Source organism: Pipistrellus kuhlii, unplaced genomic scaffold (assembly GCF_014108245.1).
Source record: "Pipistrellus kuhlii isolate mPipKuh1 unplaced genomic scaffold, mPipKuh1.p scaffold_m20_p_37, whole genome shotgun sequence".
Classification (NCBI taxonomy): Eukaryota; Metazoa; Chordata; class Mammalia; order Chiroptera; family Vespertilionidae; genus Pipistrellus; species Pipistrellus kuhlii.
In genome coordinates, this window is record NW_023425537.1 from 3,225,635 (window position 1) to 3,244,479 (window position 18,845).

General features: G+C 60.4%; 2 protein-coding genes across 2 annotated transcripts; both read left to right on the forward strand.

Annotated features, from left to right (window-relative positions):
• The first annotated feature begins 3,480 nt into the window (after positions 1-3,480).
• KRT19 (keratin 19) lies at positions 3,481-7,925 on the forward strand. The gene is made up of 6 exons (XM_036407756.2): positions 3,481-3,990; positions 6,174-6,256; positions 6,645-6,801; positions 7,080-7,241; positions 7,371-7,496; positions 7,601-7,925. The coding sequence occupies exons 1-6, from the start codon at positions 3,559-3,561 to the stop codon at positions 7,853-7,855; spliced, it is 1,215 nt and encodes a 404-aa protein (XP_036263649.1). The 5' UTR covers positions 3,481-3,558; the 3' UTR covers positions 7,856-7,925.
• A 5,914-nt stretch (positions 7,926-13,839) lies between these two features.
• On the forward strand, positions 13,840-18,382 carry KRT15 (keratin 15). Its single transcript, XM_036407729.2, has 9 exons — positions 13,840-14,399; positions 15,290-15,372; positions 15,500-15,656; positions 16,104-16,265; positions 16,349-16,474; positions 16,663-16,883; positions 17,279-17,304; positions 17,809-18,056; positions 18,287-18,382. The coding sequence occupies exons 1-8, from the start codon at positions 13,905-13,907 to the stop codon at positions 17,904-17,906; spliced, it is 1,368 nt and encodes a 455-aa protein (XP_036263622.1). The 5' UTR covers positions 13,840-13,904; the 3' UTR covers positions 17,907-18,056; positions 18,287-18,382.
• The last annotated feature ends 463 nt before the right edge of the window (positions 18,383-18,845 follow it).

Here is an 18,845-nt window from a genome sequence, read left to right on the forward strand (position 1 = left end):
CGCCATGGGCCATCCTGACCCAGTGACGGAGAGGAGCAGCCACAGACCAGGGATGCTGGCCCTGGGTCGTCCTGATATCACCCACCTGGCCTGAGCAGGACCCTAAGCTGCCCACGGCGTGGCCAGCATCTCTGGTCTCCATCCTCAACTCTCCATCCGCATTACTGGGAGGAGTTCAGGCCCCTCCCTCTAGCAGGGCCCATTTCAGCAGACCCTTACCTGGCCTCCCCGCCCCTGGCCATGCCCCCCTCCCCACCACCAGCCCCCTCTCCACTGGGAACCCTGCAGCTTCTGAGATGCCAATGATTGACGTGGCTTTCTATTGTCTTCAGCATCAAGTCCAAGTCCTTGGTTGAAGTACAGCCCCCAACCCCCTACCCCCTGCCTCCACCTCTTCCTTGGCCCCTAACCTTCCCACATGCCCCCAAACTGAGTCACTGGATGCTCCCCCAAACTGGTATCAGCAATTCACTCACTCCTCCAGGCCTGTGTTCTCTTTGTCCACCTCCATCCCTGCCTCCCCCCTTCTCACCCTCCCCCCACTTCTTTATCTTTCAATCTCTTACTCAACCGTCCTGCCCTCTATAAAACATCTCTCAGTGCTCCTGGGCAAAAGTGAGAGCTCCCCCATTTGCTCTGTCAACATAAGAACCATCCAAACCCGTAAGAATTTTGTTTGTTTGATTGTTATTCCTCACCGGAGGACATTTTCCCACTGACTTTTAGAGAGAGTGGAAGAGAGAGGGAAAGACAGAAACATCCATGTGAGAGAAACACATTGATTGATTGCCTCCTGCATGAACCCCAACCAGGGCCCGGGCTGGGGAGGAGCCTGCAACCAAGGTACGGGCCCTTGACTGGAATCGAACCCGGGACGGAGGGCAATGCTTTGTCCACTGAGCAAAACCGGCTAGGGCCAAACCTGTAAGAATTTTTTTTATGAGTTTATCGGAGCTAAACTGACAACAACCTCTGGGAAGCGAAATCTCAATGGATTGAGAAAAGGCTCGGGAAGACGGCAGTGTTGTTACCGGGGAACGTGGGGCTATCCTTTTCCCCACGGTGTCCTGGGTGTGGAGTTCTTACGATATCTCAAAACAGAGAGTTGTCTGGGACTTGCACTTTCTCTCTCTCTCTCTCTCTCTCTCTCTCTCTCTCTCTCTCTCTCTCTCTCTCTCTCTCTCTCATTTGCGTGGAATTACCTCCCTGGTTTGCAAAGTCCCATGTCCCGCAGCCCAGTTGTAGAAGCTGGGGGCTCAGGAGAGCAAAGCCAGTGCCCAGCGTTTCCATTCCTTGCTGCAGCTGGGACCAGGTCAGCATCGCTAGTTGCAGCCCGTTGTCCGTTGTGTGTGGGTAAATTCAGGGGGACCAAGAGAGCAAGAGTGCGAACTCCTTTGTTAGGGGATTAAATATCCCAAATTCTCCCCCTCCCACCTTGCAGTGGCCACACCCACCTGCAGAGGCTGGAAGCCCAAAGCTGACACTCCTGGTTTTGGGGGCTGTGGACCTCTGGCAAGTTGCTGCCCCCCTCGGAGCCTCTGTTTCCTCATCTGTTAAATGGGGACAAGGATACCTTTCCACTGGGCTGCAGTGAGGACCCCATGGGATTTGAAAAGCTTCTGTAAAAGGTACTGTGTTGCAGTCAGCTCTTCCGATGGTTCAGGGAAGGAAGCTGGGACTCTAAGCTCCTCTGAAGTTTAGGGAGCTCACAATCCCTTCATCTTTGGGGAGAACCATTGGTTCTGTATGTTTCCTAATACAAAGTTCCTTTCCAGACACCCCTGTCAGGCCAGAAAAACAGACAGTCTGGTTGGGGCTTAGTGTCCATAGCAACTATCTGGCCCATCTCTGCTTCCCCCACGGGGAGCAGGCCTCTTCCTCAAGGCCAAATAAAGAGAGTGACTCACGTCTGACCGGTGGTGGCTACCGGCTACAACCTTTGTGAAGGTCCGGCCACTCCCTGCTTTCATTACTGTGTTCGCCTTTTCCCCATTGGGGACCTACCCACTTGCAGGCCTGCTGCACTAGTTCAAACTGCCCGAGGCTGGTCTTCCTAGTGGCTAGGGCTGCTCCCGGGACAGGGGTGGGGTGAATAGGTGTGTGTGTGTGGGGGTTTCCTGTCCCCGTTCCTAGATTCGTGGGTGGACAGAAGACAGTTTACTAGGCACTGGTCTCAGTGTCTGGGGACAAATCTTCGTTTAGCCTCAGGTGACCAAGATGATAACATGCAGAGAGAAAGGCTGATATTTCATGGGGGAAACTGAGGCCTAGTGACAGGGCGTGACTGGCCCAACTCCCTAACGCTCTGTCAGTAGGTCATAGGGCCTCCTCCGTCCTGAACCTGGGTCACTGCTCTGACCGAAGGACAGAAGGAACCATGGGGACAGTTTTGTGGCTGGGGACAGGAAGTGGCTGAGGTGCTGGCAGTGCTAGGCAGTGGCTGGCAGGGGGGCCTGGCCCTCCATGGTGATGGCAGAGGAGATGGAATGACGGGGCTGGATGTGGAGCTGGGTCAGGGCTGGGAGTGGAGAGGAGGGCATCCTCCTCTATTGGCAAAACGTCACTGCGTGGGCATCCACTACCCACCCACCCACCCATGAGGATGAGGTAGTTGGGTGCAAGGATTCAGCCTCTGACCCGCCTGCAGATGCTCACAGGGGAGAGGGATTCCATCCCATTTTTTCTCTTCTGGGTGGCAGTTGCCCGATATCTCACGGGCAAGCTACGTCCCTCCCTCAGGCTCAGATTCCCATCAGGGATCATTCAGGGGGTTGGAGGGTAGGGGGTTGTCCTGGTGGGGGTGGGGTGGGCTGGTGAGAGTCCTGGAGCGAGGGGCCAGCCCCAGCGGTGAAGGTGCCCTTCACCAGCCAGCTGCAGAGCTGCTCCCAGAAGCTGTCCCCAGGGCCCATTGTCACTTCCTGGCTGCGTATGGACAGAGGGTGGGGCAGCTTTGTCTAGGAGCAGGCAGGCAGGCAAGCCCCTGTGAGCGCTCTCCTCTGAGGGGCTCGGGAGGGGGTGGGTGTGGGTGGTCCCCAGAGGTGGGCTCAGAGAGGCTGTCATTTTGCAGGAATGTGGTTCATGCACCTGGGGGTCCATTCTGATCACCAGGAAGGGGCTCAGTTCCGCATTCTGGGGGGGGGACTGAGTGAGCGATCCTGGGGGAGGAGGGGGGAGTGTGTATTCACTCCAGGGGACCTCATTCCTGGGGAGATCTGATGAAGGAGGGTCTGAGCGTGAATCGAAAAGGGGTGTCTAAGCACATTGCCACAGGGGTGGTCTGGGGGCCCTGTGGGCTGGGCGGGGCGGCTCCCTCAGGGCTGGAGCCTCTGGCCCCTGGGAGGAGACAGCTGGAGGCAGAGCCACCAGAGCTGGCCAATGGGGAGCGTGCCCGTATGTGCAGCCCGGAGCCAGCACATTCCTGGGCCTCAGATATCCGACCCCTCCTCCCCCTCCCGCTCTGGGGCATAAAAAGCTCCAGGTGAGAGCCTGGCCACTCCTCCCTCAGACCACAGCTCCTCTGACCAGGTCGCTCGCTGCCAGTCCTCTCTCTCTGTCGCTATGACTTCCTACAGCTACCGCCAGTCCTCTGCCGCCTCGTCCTTCGGGGGCATGGGCATGGGCATGGGCGGCGGCCTGATGCGCTTCGGGGTCGGGGGCGCCTACCGCGCACCCAGCATCCACGGCGGCTCCGGGGGCCGCGGCGTGTCCGTGTCCTCCGCCCGCTTCGTGTCCTCGTCCTCCTCCTCCGGGGGCTACGGGGCCGGCTACCTGGCCGCTGCCGGGTCCGATGGGCTTCTCATGGGCAACGAGAAGGTGACCATGCAGAACCTCAACGACCGCCTGGCCTCCTACCTGGACAAGGTGCGCGCCCTGGAGGCGGCCAACGGCGACCTGGAGGCCAAGATCCGGGACTGGTACCTGAAGCAGGGCCCCGGGCCGGCCCGAGACTACAGCCACTACTTCAAGACCATCGAGGAGCTGCGGGACAAGGTGGGCGGCCCCGCGGGGAGGGAGTGTGGGGAGTGCACCTGCCTGCGTGCAGCCCAGCCCCGTGGGCGCCGGCCGCCTCTGGGCGGGGTGGGGAGGGAGTGAGCCCGTTAGGACCTGGAGGGCCGCAGGGTGGGCGGGAGAGAAGGGGGCAGGTGAGGGGGGCCAGACAATGTGGCAGGAAGTGGAGGCCAGAGAGAGGGAGGGACCAGGGTGTGGAACTAGGGGGAGAGGGGGTAGGTGTAAGTGGGTGGGGCATGTTGCAGGTGAGGCGGGTGGGGGTGGGGAGGCCAGGGAAAGGGGTCTGGAGGAATTGGGGGGGCATAGGATCCGCTGTGGGCAGCCCTGAGGTCCAGAGCAGGAGCCCCCTTTGCCCTAGCAGCAGCAGGAAAGTGGAGTATGGCCTGTGAGGGATCTGGTCCCACCCAGGGCCAGCCCTGCCTGGAGCTGTTCCCCGTCCCCCTGCCCCCCTGCCCTCTTCCGCCCCCCTCATGGGGCCTCTGCTCTCCTGTCTCTGGAGGGCAGGGCCAGGTCTGGTTTCCATCACACTCAGACCCCTCCCCCGGGCCTAGGGGACTGCCTGGGACTTGAGAGAAGCTCCAGAAGTGGGAGAGGCCAGCAGGGGCCCCTGGAGGGGAAAGGAGGGGCAGAGGCAGAGGCCTTGGGGTCCTTTGAGGGGAGACCTCTGTCCCAGGACCCATGGGCAGCAGTTCTCTGTGTCCTGGGCTCTTACAGGGGCTCTGGGAGCCTGCCGGGTGGGGCTTGGGCTCCGCCCCAGGGAGGAGCTTGGAGCTCAGTCCTGGGTACATGTATGAGAAGCCGGGGCCCCATTCTGGTCTCCCCACAGCACTGCCCAATGCCCACCATGGGCATGGCGCTGGGCGCTGGGACATGGATCAGGCCATAGACACGGAGGGAGAGCTAGGGATACACAGGGCACTTTTTAAATTGTGACCCAAGATAGGAAATACATTTTTGTTGTTTGTTAACCCTTACCGGAGGGTATTTTCCCATTTATTTTTTCTATTGATTATATTTTCTATTGATAAATATATTTTATTGATTTTATTTTTCTCAGAGAGGAAGAGAGACAGAGAGTTAGAAATATCGGTGAGAGGGAATCATTGATCCGCTGCCTCTTGCACACCCCCCACTGGGGATGTGCCCGCAACCAAGGTACATGCCCTTGACTGGAATCGAACCCAGGACCTTTCAGTCCGCAGGCTGATGCTCTATCCACTGAGCCAAACCGGTCCCGGCTTATTGATTTTTTTTTTTTGGGGGGGGGGAGCGGAAGGGAGGGGGAAAGACACACAGAGAAGAACATTGATGTGAGAGAGATACACTGATTCGTGATCAAGCTTCAGCCAAGGTACACGCCCTTGACTGGAATCAAACCCTGGACCTGAATCGAATCTGGGCCCGATGCTCTATGCACTGAGCCAAACCAGCTAGGGCTAGGAAATGCATTTAAGATGTGTCCTCACACTCTCTCATATACATGCACAATGGGGAGAGAAGTTTCTCGAAGCCATCCTTCCCCTACTGCGAGCAGCCACTTCTGATAGGCTCATCCTGTTCTGTTTCATTTAAAAACGATGCAGATCACCGCACAGCACAACGACTAACACAGCGTCATGACCTGGATGCACGTAGCTCAATGGGGTGGCCATGCCCCTCTGGTCGTGGGACCTGAGATTGGGGGTGACAAGGAATCCTGAACTTCACTTCCCACCCCCGTGAACTAGGTCCCCACTGACCTGACACGAAAGAGGTGTAAGGTGCCCAGCTCCTAATAGATGCTCAACGGACATCCCTTCCTTGCGGCAGAATGCCATGATGAGGGGTACAGACAGGGGTAACCCCCACCCCCCACTTCCCTGCATCCAGTGTGCATATCCTAGAGGCTGTCTTCCTTGGCACCGTGTGACGTTTCCCGGCCACAGGTCTCAGAGCCGCTCTCCCCAGGCCGTCCTGCCTGCCCTCCTCTGCTCATCACCTCCCCCTGCTCAGCCTCCTGGGCGGGGCTGGTGCCAAGGCCTCCCAGAGAGCAGGCCTGCGGGCAGGCGAGGGGCGAGTCTCCCTCCAGGTGGCAGGGGCACACTGGTTTGCTCTGCTTTCCTTCCTCTGGAAAGCAAGTGGTGGGCAATGCCAGCGTGCTGACCTGCCGACCTTCTGTCTTCCAGATTCTTGGTGCCACCATCGAGAACTCCAAGGTCGTCCTGCAGATCGACAACGCCCGTCTGGCCGCGGATGACTTCCGAACCAAGTGAGCATCTCTGCCTTCTGGGCTGCAGAAACCCGACGGGGAGGGCAATCCCAGGCCCTTTGGGGCAGGCGTCTTCAAACTACGGCCCGCAGGCCACATGCGGCCCGCAGAGGAGTCTGATCCGGCCCGCCAGGTTTTTTGGGCAGTGAGCGCAGCCGAGGTGTTACAGTAGGAATTAGTAGTTCATATAGTTCGGCCCTCCAGCTCTCTGAGGGACCGTGATCTGGCCCCCACTTTAAAAAGTTTGAGGACCCCTGCTTTGGGGGCTCAGAGCAGTGGGGCACTGGTTGAAGAACACTCCTCACGGGCCCCGGACCCTGGGGAGGTGGGGAGGTCTTCAGAGGCCCAGAGGACAGGCCGGTCTGACCGCAAGCACTTCCTCTGAAAGGTACGAGACGGAGCTGGCCCTGCGCCAGAGCGTGGAGGCGGACATCAATGGCCTGCGCCGGGTGCTGGACGAGCTGACCCTGGCCCGGGCCGACCTGGAGATGCAGATTGAGGGCCTGAAGGAGGAGCTGGCCTACCTGAGGAAGAACCACGAGGAGGTAAGCTCCCCAGGGCCGAGGACACCTGTTTCCCGTATGTTTTGGCCACGGCCACCCCAGCCGCACTCTCAGCGTGGCCCTGGGCATGGAGCACGGCTTCCAGAGTGCCAGCAGGGGATGGTGGCAACCGGCTCTCTCCCCCGGTGCCAGCTCCTAGGTCTGCACCCCAAAACCAGCCCCTTCAGCCCGCGGAGTTGGGGAATGACCTGGCCCAAGCCCAGGCCCAGGCCCAGCAGGCGCTGGGCCCTGACATGCCCTTCTCTGCTCTGCGTTTCCAGGAGATCAGTGCTCTGAGGGGCCAGGTGGGCGGCCAGGTCAGCGTGGAGGTGGATTCCGCTCCTGGCGTTGATCTAGCCAAGATCCTGAGTGACATGCGAAGCCAATATGAAATCATGGCAGAGAAGAACCGGAAGGATGCGGAAACCTGGTTCACCACCCAGGTATGAAGGGGGAAGCAGGAGCCCTTAGTGGGGAGGGAGAGAGGGAGAAGGGTGGCATGGAGAGAGGGCTTGATGCCCGAGGCGAAGGCCTGCCTCCATGCTGATGCCCTCCGCCCCCTCTCATTGCAGACGGAAGAGCTGAACCGGGAGGTCGCTGTCCACACGGAGCAGCTGCAGGTCAGCAAGACGGAGGTGACCGACCTGCGCCGGACACTCCAGGGCCTGGAGATCGAGCTGCAGTCTCAGCTCAGCATGGTACATGCCCTCTCCTCTGTGGGATGCACACTGGGCAGGGGCCCAGGGCAGCCTGGGCAGGGGCCCAGGCCCCACGGAGTCACCTTGTCTCTCCCTGCCCTCAGAAAGCCGCTCTGGAAGGCACGCTGGCGGACACGGAAGCCCGCTACGGGGCCCAGCTGGCCCAGATCCAGGCGCTGATCAGCAGCATCGAGGCCCAGCTGAGCGATGTGCGTGCCGACACCGAGCGCCAGAACCTGGAGTACCGGCAGCTCATGGACCTCAAGACGCGGCTGGAGCAGGAGATCGCCACCTACCGTAGCCTGCTGGAGGGCCAGGACGCCCACTACAACAGCCTGCTCACCACCAAGACCGCCTGAGCCCGCAGCCGCCTGGGCTCCCCGCTGAGGGATGCATGCGCCGGGGGTGGGAGGGGAGGGTGGGAGGGGAGGGATCCTTACCCCTGGCTCTTCAATAAAATGTTATGGCCCCAGGAGGAAGGGCATTGGGCTTGTTTCTTTGGCCCCTGGAAAGGGGCCAGGGCTGGGCCCATAATTAGGTTTTATTTGGACCAGAGTCCACGCTTCCAGGGAAGGGAAGGGAGGGTGCTCACTCACAAACTCTGTTGGGGTAATTCTTTTAATGTTTTATTGCTTTTTTACAGAGAGGAAGGGAGGGGGAGAGAGAGTTAGAAACCTCGATGAGAAACAACCATCAGCTGCCTCCTGCACACCTCCACCTGGGGATGTGCCCGCAACCAGGGTACATGCACCTGACCGGAATCGAACCTGGGACCCTACAGTCTGCAGGCCGACGCGCTATCCACTGAGCCAAATTGGTTAGGGCTGTTAGTGTAATTCTTGTTGGCAGTTCGTCTTCATTAACCTGTTTCTTAAGCACTGCTCCCATTTCACAGAAGGGTAAACTAAGGCTCGGAGAGGTGAGATGGTTTGTTGTATAGGTAACTGCTCTAACACAGGGCAGAAGTGGGATTTTTTTATTTTTTTTTTTTTTTTTTTGCTTCCATATTAGTTTTCCCTCAACTATATTCCTCCAAGGGTGGGTGTTTGTGTGTGTGAGATTAATGTTTCCCGAACACCTAGCACGAGCCATTTCACCCAAACAACCCCAAAAGGTAGTATGAGGTGCATCGACAGAGCAGGAACGGGCTCAGAGATAAAGCACCCCGTCCAAGGCCGCACAGCAGTGTTACGGGTGGAGTCCAGACTGGGATCTGGGTGTCCCGATTCTTAACGCTCAGTCTCCTAGGACCCACAGCGCTGTGTCAGGCCCTGGGGACATTTCTGTCTGGCTCCCGGTGAAGCCTGGGACAGGGATCCCCTGGGGCCGTTCCTGCTGACACATTTTCCCACCTGACGGGGAGAAACTGGGGCTTTGGGGCGAGAGCCCGAGCAAGGGGGGCAGGCATCCCTCTCAGCAAGGCTGTGTGCAGGCACCAGCACATTCAGCCGATCCTGGGCGGCCCCACAGAAGCCCCTCTCGCCCACCACCCCATACCTGGGCCCAGAGCCTGGGATGGGACCCAGCTGTGACCCAGACCTCCTACACAGACCCCCCAACCCGGCTTGCCTGGGGCCGGGCCAGCCGGAATGCAAGCCCCAACTTCCTGGTACTACTCTGCCCTTGGGTGGGTATGGTCCTGCCCTGTGGTTTATAGCTCGGTTGCCAAGAACCGAGGCCAATTAAAGGTAAATAAGCCCCACTTGGCCCCGGTCCGGAGGTTCAGGCTGGGTGGATCTGTTCTGGGCCCGGGGCTCTGACAGCTGGCTACACTGTGAGGGAGAGGGGCGATCGAGGAATACCCCTCTCCATACTGCCCGCCCTCCTTCCCCCAAAGTAACCTGCATCTTACCGTCTTCCAAGTCTGCGGGGAAATGGAATGCTTGTTGCCGGGAGCCCAGAACTGTGCTGGGGAGGCTGGGGAGACTGCCATTCTCATGCCAGTCCTGAAGGGGGCGCTCTTCCCGCCGTTGTCCTGTGGGTGTGGGAGGTTTATTAGTTTGCTGCAAAACACATGGCTGGTGACTCCAGAGCCCCTCTCTTTGGGCCCGGAGCCCTTTCTGCAGCCTCCCTCACTGTGCCTGCAGCACCCACAGCCCCCCTCTCCCTTCTCGTCAGGAGGCTTTGTAACTGCAGCCCTGAGACCTGGCTGCACCCTCAGGCTGGGACTTCCCAGAGGCACTTGTCATGAAAGCCTCTGTTGTCACAGCTGAAACCCTCCCCCTGCCCCAGAGGCCCCTGGTATGTGGCTGAGGGCGGGGCCTGGGGCCACACAGGTGGGGTGGGTGACTGGGTCACAGGTCTGGGTGCCGGGAATGAAGCAATCCTTTGTGTGTGTGAGTGGCGCAGAGAGGCCAAGGGCGGGGACACTTGTGCCTCAGCCTGGCCTGAGAGCTGAGACTAGGGGTTGACACAAGTGGCTGCCGTAGGGAAATGGGAGACAGGGAGAGAGAGAAAGGGGGAGGGGGTTTGGGGGCAAGGCCTTTCCATCTCTGCTGGTTACCTGGCAACTGCAGTTCGCAAAGCACTTCCTGTCAAGCATATGGCTCCGTCCCTGGGAGTCAGACGGGGCAGGAGTTAGTCCTGTTTTCTGGATTGGCAGACTGAGGCTCGGAGAGAGGAGGAGCGATGACCCACGGCCACACACCTAATAGATGAGAAAGGAAGAATTCAAAGGGAGGTCCCTGGGCCCCAGGTCATGTGTTCTGTCCCTAGCACCTACCCTTGGGAGTGGGCGGGGGTGGGTAGCGGCCACCAAATGCTGACTGTGGCCCTGTAGCTGGTGTCCGTGTCACGGCCTAGCTTTTTTATTTTTCTTTTTATTGCGGTAAAATAAGTAACATACATCTTACCATCTTAACCATTTTTAACTGTACTGTTCAGTGGTATTAAATACATTCCAATTGTTGTGTCACCATCGCTGCTATCCATCCTCATAACCCTTCCCTCCTGACTCTTGTAAAATGGAAACTCTGTACCTATTAAACAATAACGCCCCATTCCCGCCTCCTCCACACCCTGCCTGCCACAACTCCACTTTCTGCCTTCATTATTTTGTAAGTACCTCATAGAAGTGGGAAAGAGGCCCAATTTTGAATCAGAGGTCAATATATATATTGATTTCAGAGAGGAAGAAAGATGGAGCGATAGAAACATCAATGATGAGAGAGAATCATTGATTAGCTGCCTTCTGCACATCGCACACTGGGGATCCAGCCCACAACCTTGGGCATGTGCCCCAACCGGGAACTGAACAGTGATCTCCTGTTTTCAGGCCCATGTGCAACCACTGAGCCGCAGTGGCCAGGCATCAGAGAGGTTTGATCACACCCAAAGGAGCAGCCCAGCTCTAGGGACAGCCTGTCTGCGGTGGACAAAGTTCTGAAACTGGCACAGCCTCCTGGGCAGGCTACACCCTGGACTGCGCCAAACAGCGCTCACAGGAGCCATTGGGACTGAACTGGGGGTTTGCACGTGCCTGAGACTGGAGGGAGGGCTGCCTGAGGGGCTGCTGAAGGGGATTGGGGTGCAGAAGAGGGGCTGGCTAAGGTCCAGCCCTCCCCCCCCCGGGGTGATGGCGTGTAATTGTTCCCGCGTTAATTGCTGGGGCCGTAATGTCTGCAGAGGCCCTAATGAGCGATGGCTGCTCTGACTTGGATTATTTTTCTTTTGGAGAAAGACAATGTTCCTCCACCCACGAGACAATACCGCACTGTCTGGGCCCTGCGCTCGGAGGCCCGCTCACGGTGAGGCTGCGGTCCCCTCCCACCATCCCAACTCAGAGGCAGGGATCTGGGGTCAGTGGGAGGACCTACCCTCTTTTCTGTCCTCAGACTTTCCCTCTCTGGCCTCAGCATCCTGCTCAGGGAGGCGGTGCCTCTGCTCAGGGTCTCAGGGTCCTCCCACTGACCGACCCTCTTTTCTGTCCTCAGAGTGTCAGAGGGCCATTTGAGTCCTGGCATGTCCATCACTAGCTGTGCCGCCTTGCCCAAATCACTTTCCCTCTCTGAGCTTCAATTTCATTCCTTCTGAAACAGGACAAGGGATCATCTTCTGTGAGCTGAGGATTAGGGGGGGGTGATGGGTCAGGGGGGGTGATGGGTGAGGGGAGGTGATGGGTGAGGGGAGGTGATGGGTCAGGGAGGGTGATGGGTCAGGGGAGGTGATGGGTGAGGGGAGGTGATGGGTGAGGGAAGGTGATGGGTCAGGGGAAGTGATGGGTTAGGGAGGTAATGGGTCAGGGGAGGTGATGGGTGAGGGGAGGTGTTGGGTCAGGGAAGGTGATGGGTTAGGGAGGTGATGGGTGAGGGGAGGTGATGGGTCAGGGGAAGTGATGGGTTAGGGAGGTAATGGGTTAGGGGAGGTGATGGATCAGGGGGGGTGATGGGTCAGGGGGGGTGATGGGTCAGGGGAGGTGATGGGTGAGGGGAGGTGATGGGTCAGGGGAAGTGATGGGTGAGGGGAGGTGTTGGGTGAGGGGAGGTGTTGGGTGAGGGGAGGTGATGGGTGAGGGGAGGTGATGGGTGAGGGGAGGTGTCGGGTGAGGGGAGGTGATGGGTGAGGGGAGGTGTTGGGTGAGGGGAGGTGATGGGTGAGGGGAGGTGATGGGTGAGGGGAGGTGATGGGTGAGGGGAGGTGATGGGTCAGGGGAGATGTTGGGTCAGGGGAGGTGATGGATGCGAAGCCGCGTGTTAACCGTGAGTGTGCGGTGGCAGGCAGGGGTAACTGTGACGATGGCAGCAGTGAAAGGCCTGCATTGCCCACAGGCGCTGTGAGGATGTGGAAGAGCGAAGCGGCTCACGGGGCAGGATCTGATGCCGGAGACAAACTCCCTCCCGGCGAGGCTAGTCTCAGCGATGGACCTTCCCCCCACGGTGGCCCCTCAGAAAATGGGGTGCTAGGAGGGGACCGGTGGGGCCTCCTGGGTCTCAGGGCTTCCACAAAAACTGGGAACTGAAGGGGCCCCTTTGCCACAAGGACACCGGGACTTAAAGATTTTACACGCTGTCACTGACAGAGGCAGGATTTGGACCTTGCCCCCCTGCCCCCTGTGTGCAGCCCTGGCAGCCCCCCTCCCTGCTACTCCCCCCCCTCCCCATTCCAGTTCAGGCTTGCTTACTGCCCCAGCCCCGTTCTTTCTCTGTCCCGGAGCCAAAGCCACGCCTCCAAGTGGCACTGCCCTCAGCGCTCAGGTACCCATGGAAAGCCAGGCCCCCGCTGGAGGCAGAGCAGAGGGGCCGCCTCTCTGGCCTCAGCATCCTGCTCGGGGAGGCGGTGCCTCTGCTCAGGGTCTCAGGCTGCCTGCCAGGCCCCCCTGTAGGCCCCCCCCCCCCCCCCCGTCAGTCCCGGCACGCAGAGCCTCGGGGCACGGCCCCCCTCCCCTGTGCGGCGTGGCGGGGCGTACAGAGGCCGTGGCGTTCACCTGGCGCCGCTCGCTGTGCAGGGAGGGACATGCCTCTCCCCGAAGGTGGGGGCTTCCTGAAACGCGCCCCGGTCTTATCTGCCGAGGTCTGCCCCAACGTGTCCTGGGAGTAAGCAGCGTTCCGGGGACATGTGCGGCTGGCAGGGGGCGGGAGCATCAATCAGCCCCCTGTCAGCCCTGCGCCCGCTGGCGTTTGAGAGGGCGCCAGCGCCTGGGCCGGGGCTGGGGGAGGGTGCGGGAGGGTCCTTCTGCACCATCAGGGTAGGGACGGATGCTGTCCTTGCTGATCACCCCAACCGCAACTTGACTCAAGACCAACCCCACCCCCTGTCCTCAGCCAGTCCCGGTCCCCAGGGGCCCCCGCATCCCTCCCTGCACCTCTGCCCACTGACCCCCGGGGGCCACGGCTCTCCCGCAGCCCTGCAGGCACTCACCTGGGGTCTGGGAGCTGGACAGGTGGCGGGAGGCGTCAGGAGCAGGGACTACAGGTACTGAGAGCAGGTAGCTGGCCACCAAGGGGCGAGGGGCCTGGGCTGGGGGCAGCCGAGAAGCCCAGCGGAGGGCAGAGCTGGCCTGAGCTGTTCTAACTGTGTGCGATTCCATGTTGCTCCCTGCTACTCCATGCACTCAACCTGGAGAGCAGAAAGGAACCTGAACTCCAAGTGTTAAAACCATGGCCCGGGGCAACAACACCATTCCTTCTGAATCATCTCTTTTGTTGCATTAAAAAAAAAAAAAAAAAAAAGAATGAAAGAACAACTCCACACCAGCCACATGGAGGTGTGCGGGCAGCTGTGTTTGTCAGGAATGCGGGAGGACTTGGCTCTCCTTTGGAGGAGGAGCTGTAAACCCACAACACCCTCCGAGGGGTGCATATAAGGAGCCCAGGTCCGGGGGTGACAGGAGCGGCTCTCCAGTCTCAGGGCAGCCTGTACCCCCCGCCAGCATCTCCTGCGCTTGCGGCTCTCAAGGGCAGTCGCCTGGCCATGAGCACCACGTTCCTGCAGACTTCCTCCTCCGCCTTTGGGGGTGGCACTTCCCGGGGGGGTGCCCTCCGGGGTGGGGGCGGTGGCTTTGGCGGGGGGAGTCTCTATGGGGGCGGCGGGAGCCGAAACATCTCGGCTTCGTCTGCGAGGTTCGTCTCCTCGGGGTCGGGAGGGGGCTACGGTGGCGGCATGAGCTCTGGCTTCGGTGGAGGGGCCGGCGGTGGCTTCGGGGGTGGCTATGGTGGCGGTTTTGTCGGTGGCTTTGGTGGTGACTTTGGTGGTGGCGATGGCGGCCTCCTCTCCGGCAACGAGAAGATCACCATGCAGAACCTCAACGACCGCCTGGCCTCCTATCTGGACAAGGTGCGCGCCCTGGAGGAGGCCAACGCCGACCTGGAGGTCAAGATCCGGGACTGGTACCAGAGGCAGAGCCCGGCCAGCCCGGAGCGCGACTACAGCCACTACTTCAAGACCATGGAGGAGCTGCGGGACAAGGTGGGTCCTGGGGATCAGGGGGAGGGGGCGGGTGGCTAGGCCCTGCCCACACCTCTGTTATCCGCAGGAGGAAATCCTCTCCTGCCCAGGTCATGCCTGCCAGGGGGTGACCTTGGCAAACTTAGGGCCCAGGGAATGCTCTGAGGCATGGACGCTGGCCCCCATCTACTCCCCTGGGCAGTGCTGGCCGGTCCTGGGATCTGGTCAGGACCACTGGGGGCCAAGGTGGGAGCAGTGACAGAAGGCAACCTGCTCTCCCTGAACCACACGCCCTGGAGAGCAGGTGTCCTGCCTCTTCCCGGAGGAGGATGGATGCAGCGGCGGGAGCCTGAGTGCAGGCCACGCCCTCCGAGGACGGCGTTGGTGCCAACAGCACTATCGGGACTTAGGAGCCCTGGGACTCTCTGCTGCCCACTCACTCACCCTGCTGCTCACTGTGGCGGTTTTCTCAGCTGTGAGATGCCCTCCTCAGCTGTGCCTCCTACTGGCCGGGAGGCCCTGCAGGTCCTTGGCTGGGTCCAGGTGGGCAGGGGCCAGCGACTCCAAGCTGTCCAAGGAGAGGCGGGAGGACGATCCCTGAGAAGACCATTGTCAGAGGCCCCCCCCCCCCCAACTCTCTCCTCCCTCCCGGCCAGGCTATTCCCACAGCGGGTGCCAGGCAACCCTTGTTCCTTGGTCTCCCATGCCCCCGAGACAGGGCCAGATCAAGTAGTGGGCACCCGGGATAAGGGTGGACTCGGCCCCAGGGGCCTGACAGGTTCCTATTGGTGGTGGCAGAGGAGAGATCTTCCCCTGAGGTGTGGTGGGGGGAGGGTTACCAGGGGCACAGGATGGGGAGAGCAGCAGGGAAAAGCGGGATCCTCTTGGCACCAACCGGCTGTCTCCTACAGATCCTGGCAGCCACCATCGACAACTCCCGGGTCATCCTGGAGATCGACAACGCCAGGCTGGCTGCCGATGACTTCAGGCTCAAGTGTGTTCCTGCCCCCCCTCCCCTTTTTGCATTCCCCCCCTTTTCTTGGCCTCCCTCCTTCCCAACTCAAGCAGCCCAGCCCGGACCCCTCGCCCTTCCTTAGCGTGGGCTCCCTCTCTCTTCCCAGGTACGAGAACGAGCTGGCCCTGCGCCAGAGCGTGGAGGCGGACATCAACGGCCTGCGCCGGGTGCTGGATGAGCTGACCTTGGCCAAGGCCGACCTGGAGATGCAGATCGAGAGCCTGAACGAGGAGCTGGCCTATCTGAGGAAGAACCACGAGGAGGTGAGGGCGGGGAGACCAGAGAGGGGGCCGCTGGTGCCTCCTCAGAGTTGTCTGAAAGGCTTAGAGGTTCAGAAATGCACCCCATAAACTCCAAAACAGGGGTTCCCACGGAGGAGGAGAAGGGGCACCGTTCTCTGGGGACCCAGACCCCTTTCCTTGCTCATCCATAGCCAGACCTGGTGGCCAGTTGGAACTGCTGTCCGGATCTGCTTCATGGGCTCATGCAAGGGCCCTGCTGTGTTGAGGTCTCCCCTTGAGGGCACTAGAGAGAAAGAGAGACCCTCAGAGCTGAGGGCCCCGGGCCATCAGACCTCCTCCTGTGCCGTGGCAAGCAGGGTGGGTGGGTACCGGGAGAGCCACGGTCACGCGGTGAGTTAGGGACCCAGCAGGATTGGCACGTGGGGCTCCAGACTCTCTGCTCTCCTCCCCTCTGTCGCCACCCTGCAGGAGATGAAGGAGTTCGGCAGCCAGGTGGCCGGCCAGGTCAACGTGGAGATGGACGCGGCCCCGGGCGTGGACCTGACCCGCGTGCTGGCCGAGATGCGGGAGCAGTACGAGGCCATGGCCGAGAAGAACCGCCGGGACGCCGAGGCCTGGTTCTTCAGCAAGGTGCCCGGCCCGCCCGGCCCGCCCCAGCTCCCCACGTCTCCCAGGACGCCCACGGGGCTCACTTCTCTGTGTGTGACCCACAGACCGAGGAGCTGAACAAGGAGGTGGCCTCCAGCACGGAGATGATCCAGACCAGCAAAACGGAGATCACAGACCTGAGACGCACCATGCAGGGGCTGGAGATCGAGCTGCAGTCCCAGCTCAGCATGGTAACTCCCACCTCACCACCCCCCTTCCCCCCTCAATCCTAGTCTTTTCTACCCTTCCTGGCAGATAAAGCCTTGGTGTTCCCAACCACCACAGAGGAGGGTCCCTGCCTTCCCTCAGCACTCCTCCCTGTGCCCCTGGTGCTTCCTTCTGGCCCGACATGGCGCCTGTTGGTCTGCTGCCCCCCTAGAAAGCCGGGCTGGAGACCTCGCTGGCAGAGACGGAGTGCCGCTATGCCACGCAGCTGCAGCAGATCCAGGGGCTGGTCAGCAGCCTGGAGGCCCAGCTGGGCGAGCTCCGCAGCGAGATGGAGGCTCAGAACCAGGAGTACAAGCTCCTGATGGACATCAAGACGCGGCTGGAGCAGGAGATCACCACCTACCGGAACCTGCTGGAGGGCCAGGATGCCAGGCAGGGCGGGGCGCAGAGGGAGGGAGGGAGGGAGGAGAAAGAAGGGGCCAGTTGTGGTCGGGGCAGAATGCCATCCTGGGAGTTGAAAGCACTACAGTGAGCGAGGATGGGGCGAAAGGCAGGGCTCTGGCTTCTGCACGCTGCTCTTTGGCTGTGACCTTGGGCAGGCCTCATCCCTTCCCTGGACCTGTGAGTCTTGTGTCCACGGCAGCCACTGGCTTCCATCTGTGCATGAAGCACATGGGGTGCTATTGCAGACCAGCATCTGTCTGCATGGGGGTGGCATGTCGGGACCAGCTCTCGGCCTCCAGAGGAGTCAGATGCAAGGGTGGTGGATGCAGGGGGCGGGGGAGGACCCCTGAGCCTTTGCTTACATCTGCCTCCTCCTCTTTCAGGATGGCTGGCGTTGGCACCAGAGAAGGTAAGAAGGCTTCACTCTTCCTGAGTGGGGAGGGGCGTGGCTAAGCCCCCATTCCCGTTGGGATGGGAGGAAGGAGAAAGAGGCCAAGCATTCCAGTGGGGTGGAGACACGCCTGTTCCAGTTGATACCTTTTCCCTGGGGGGGACCCTCTAGCAGTCCCGGTAGCGCTGGGGTTGAAGGTTTAAGGAGAAGCTCCCAGGCTGAGCAGGCTCTGTCGAGCACCTCGCTCCCCCAGGCCCCACGTCCCTTAGGCTGAGAGGCCCAGGATGGCTCCCTGGTCACGTGCAGTTAAAACCCGGCATCCGTGCTCGCTGCCTGGCACCTGCCGCTGCCACGGCCCTTCCCTGCGACGAGCCACTCAGCACCAGCCGGAGGAGGGACCCGTGGCGGCGCTCAGGGCGCTGCCCCGTTCTCCTGGAACTCAGCCGAGGTCCCGGCCTCCCGGGAGTGGAGGGGGACGGGGGACGGGGGGCCCCCACTCTAATGCGTGCCCCTTCTTTCTAGCCTCTCTGGGCGGCGGCGGTGGCAGCAGCAAACTCCACATCAACGTGGAGGAGACGGTGGACGGGAAGGTGGTTTCTTCCCGCAAGAGGGAGGTCTGAGTGCCCAGGGCAGGAGCAAGGGCCTCACAGGCCCTCTCCCGGGCTGACGAGGACGGCCAGAGGGCGGGAGGAGCCCTGGCTTCTGCCTTCTGAAGTGCCAGCGCAAGAGGGTTCTGGTCTCCTAGCGGGGAGCTTCGCTTGCTCTACACCGTCCCCCCAACCCCCAGCTCCCCACCCTCAACCCCCAGCTCCCCCCAACCTCCAGCTCCCCCCCAACCCCCAGCTCCCCCCAACCCTCAGCTCCCCACCCCCAACCCCCAGCTCCCCCCCAACCCCCAGCTCCCCCTACCCTCAGCTCCCCTCAACCCCCAGCTCCCCCCAACCCTCAGCTCCCCTCAACCCCCAGCTCCCCCCAACCTCCAGCTCCCCTCAACCCCCAGCTCGCCCCCAACCTCCAGCTCCCCCGCCTCATTTGTGTAAAAGGCCATCCCCACGGGGTGGTGTCTGTCCACGCAATAAAATCCGCCTTTCCTTTTCTAAGTGCCTCTTGGTAGTGCGTCCAGTTTTTCCTGGTGGGGCCTCTGGGGAAGCCCGGGATCTTGGTGGTAATCTCATTCTTTTTTTTTTTTTTTTTTTTTTTTTTTTACTGCGATACAAACTTTTATTTAAATAAGAAAAGGAGTTTTTGTACAAACATTACTCTTCAGATGCAGCCCGCAGAGCCATAGCTATGGATGCTTAGTTCTGTGAGGAAGTGCTTCTATAGATTTTTAGGTTTAGAGATGATACCGTCTGGATACCTTTGCTTGAACAGGGCAACCACATCTGGATCTAGTAGATGGATCCCATCCAGCTGGTTCCCAAGGGTGATCCAGTTGGGTTGCACTTTGTGAGGTCGTCCAAATAATTCAATCTTGTGAGTCCAGGGGATAATTCATTCTTTGGGGTGCCCAGGGCCCGGGACACACCCACGCTGCCCCGCTGACGTGCTGTGCTGAT

Excerpts from the sequence above, each read along its gene's own strand:
- KRT15 (XM_036407729.2), top strand. The coding sequence starts at position 13,905 with ATGAGCACCACGTTCCTGCAGACTTCCTCCTCCGCCTTTGGGGGTGGC. Across the intron at positions 16,266-16,348 it reads AGGCCTGGTTCTTCAGCAAG|ACCGAGGAGCTGAACAAGGA; the intron begins GTGCCCGGCCCG and ends TGTGACCCACAG. Across the intron at positions 17,305-17,808 it reads TGGCGTTGGCACCAGAGAAG|CCTCTCTGGGCGGCGGCGGT; the intron begins GTAAGAAGGCTT and ends CCTTCTTTCTAG.
- KRT19 (XM_036407756.2), top strand. The coding sequence starts at position 3,559 with ATGACTTCCTACAGCTACCGCCAGTCCTCTGCCGCCTCGTCCTTCGGG. Across the intron at positions 6,802-7,079 it reads TGAGGAAGAACCACGAGGAG|GAGATCAGTGCTCTGAGGGG; the intron begins GTAAGCTCCCCA and ends CTGCGTTTCCAG. Across the intron at positions 7,497-7,600 it reads TGCAGTCTCAGCTCAGCATG|AAAGCCGCTCTGGAAGGCAC; the intron begins GTACATGCCCTC and ends CCCTGCCCTCAG.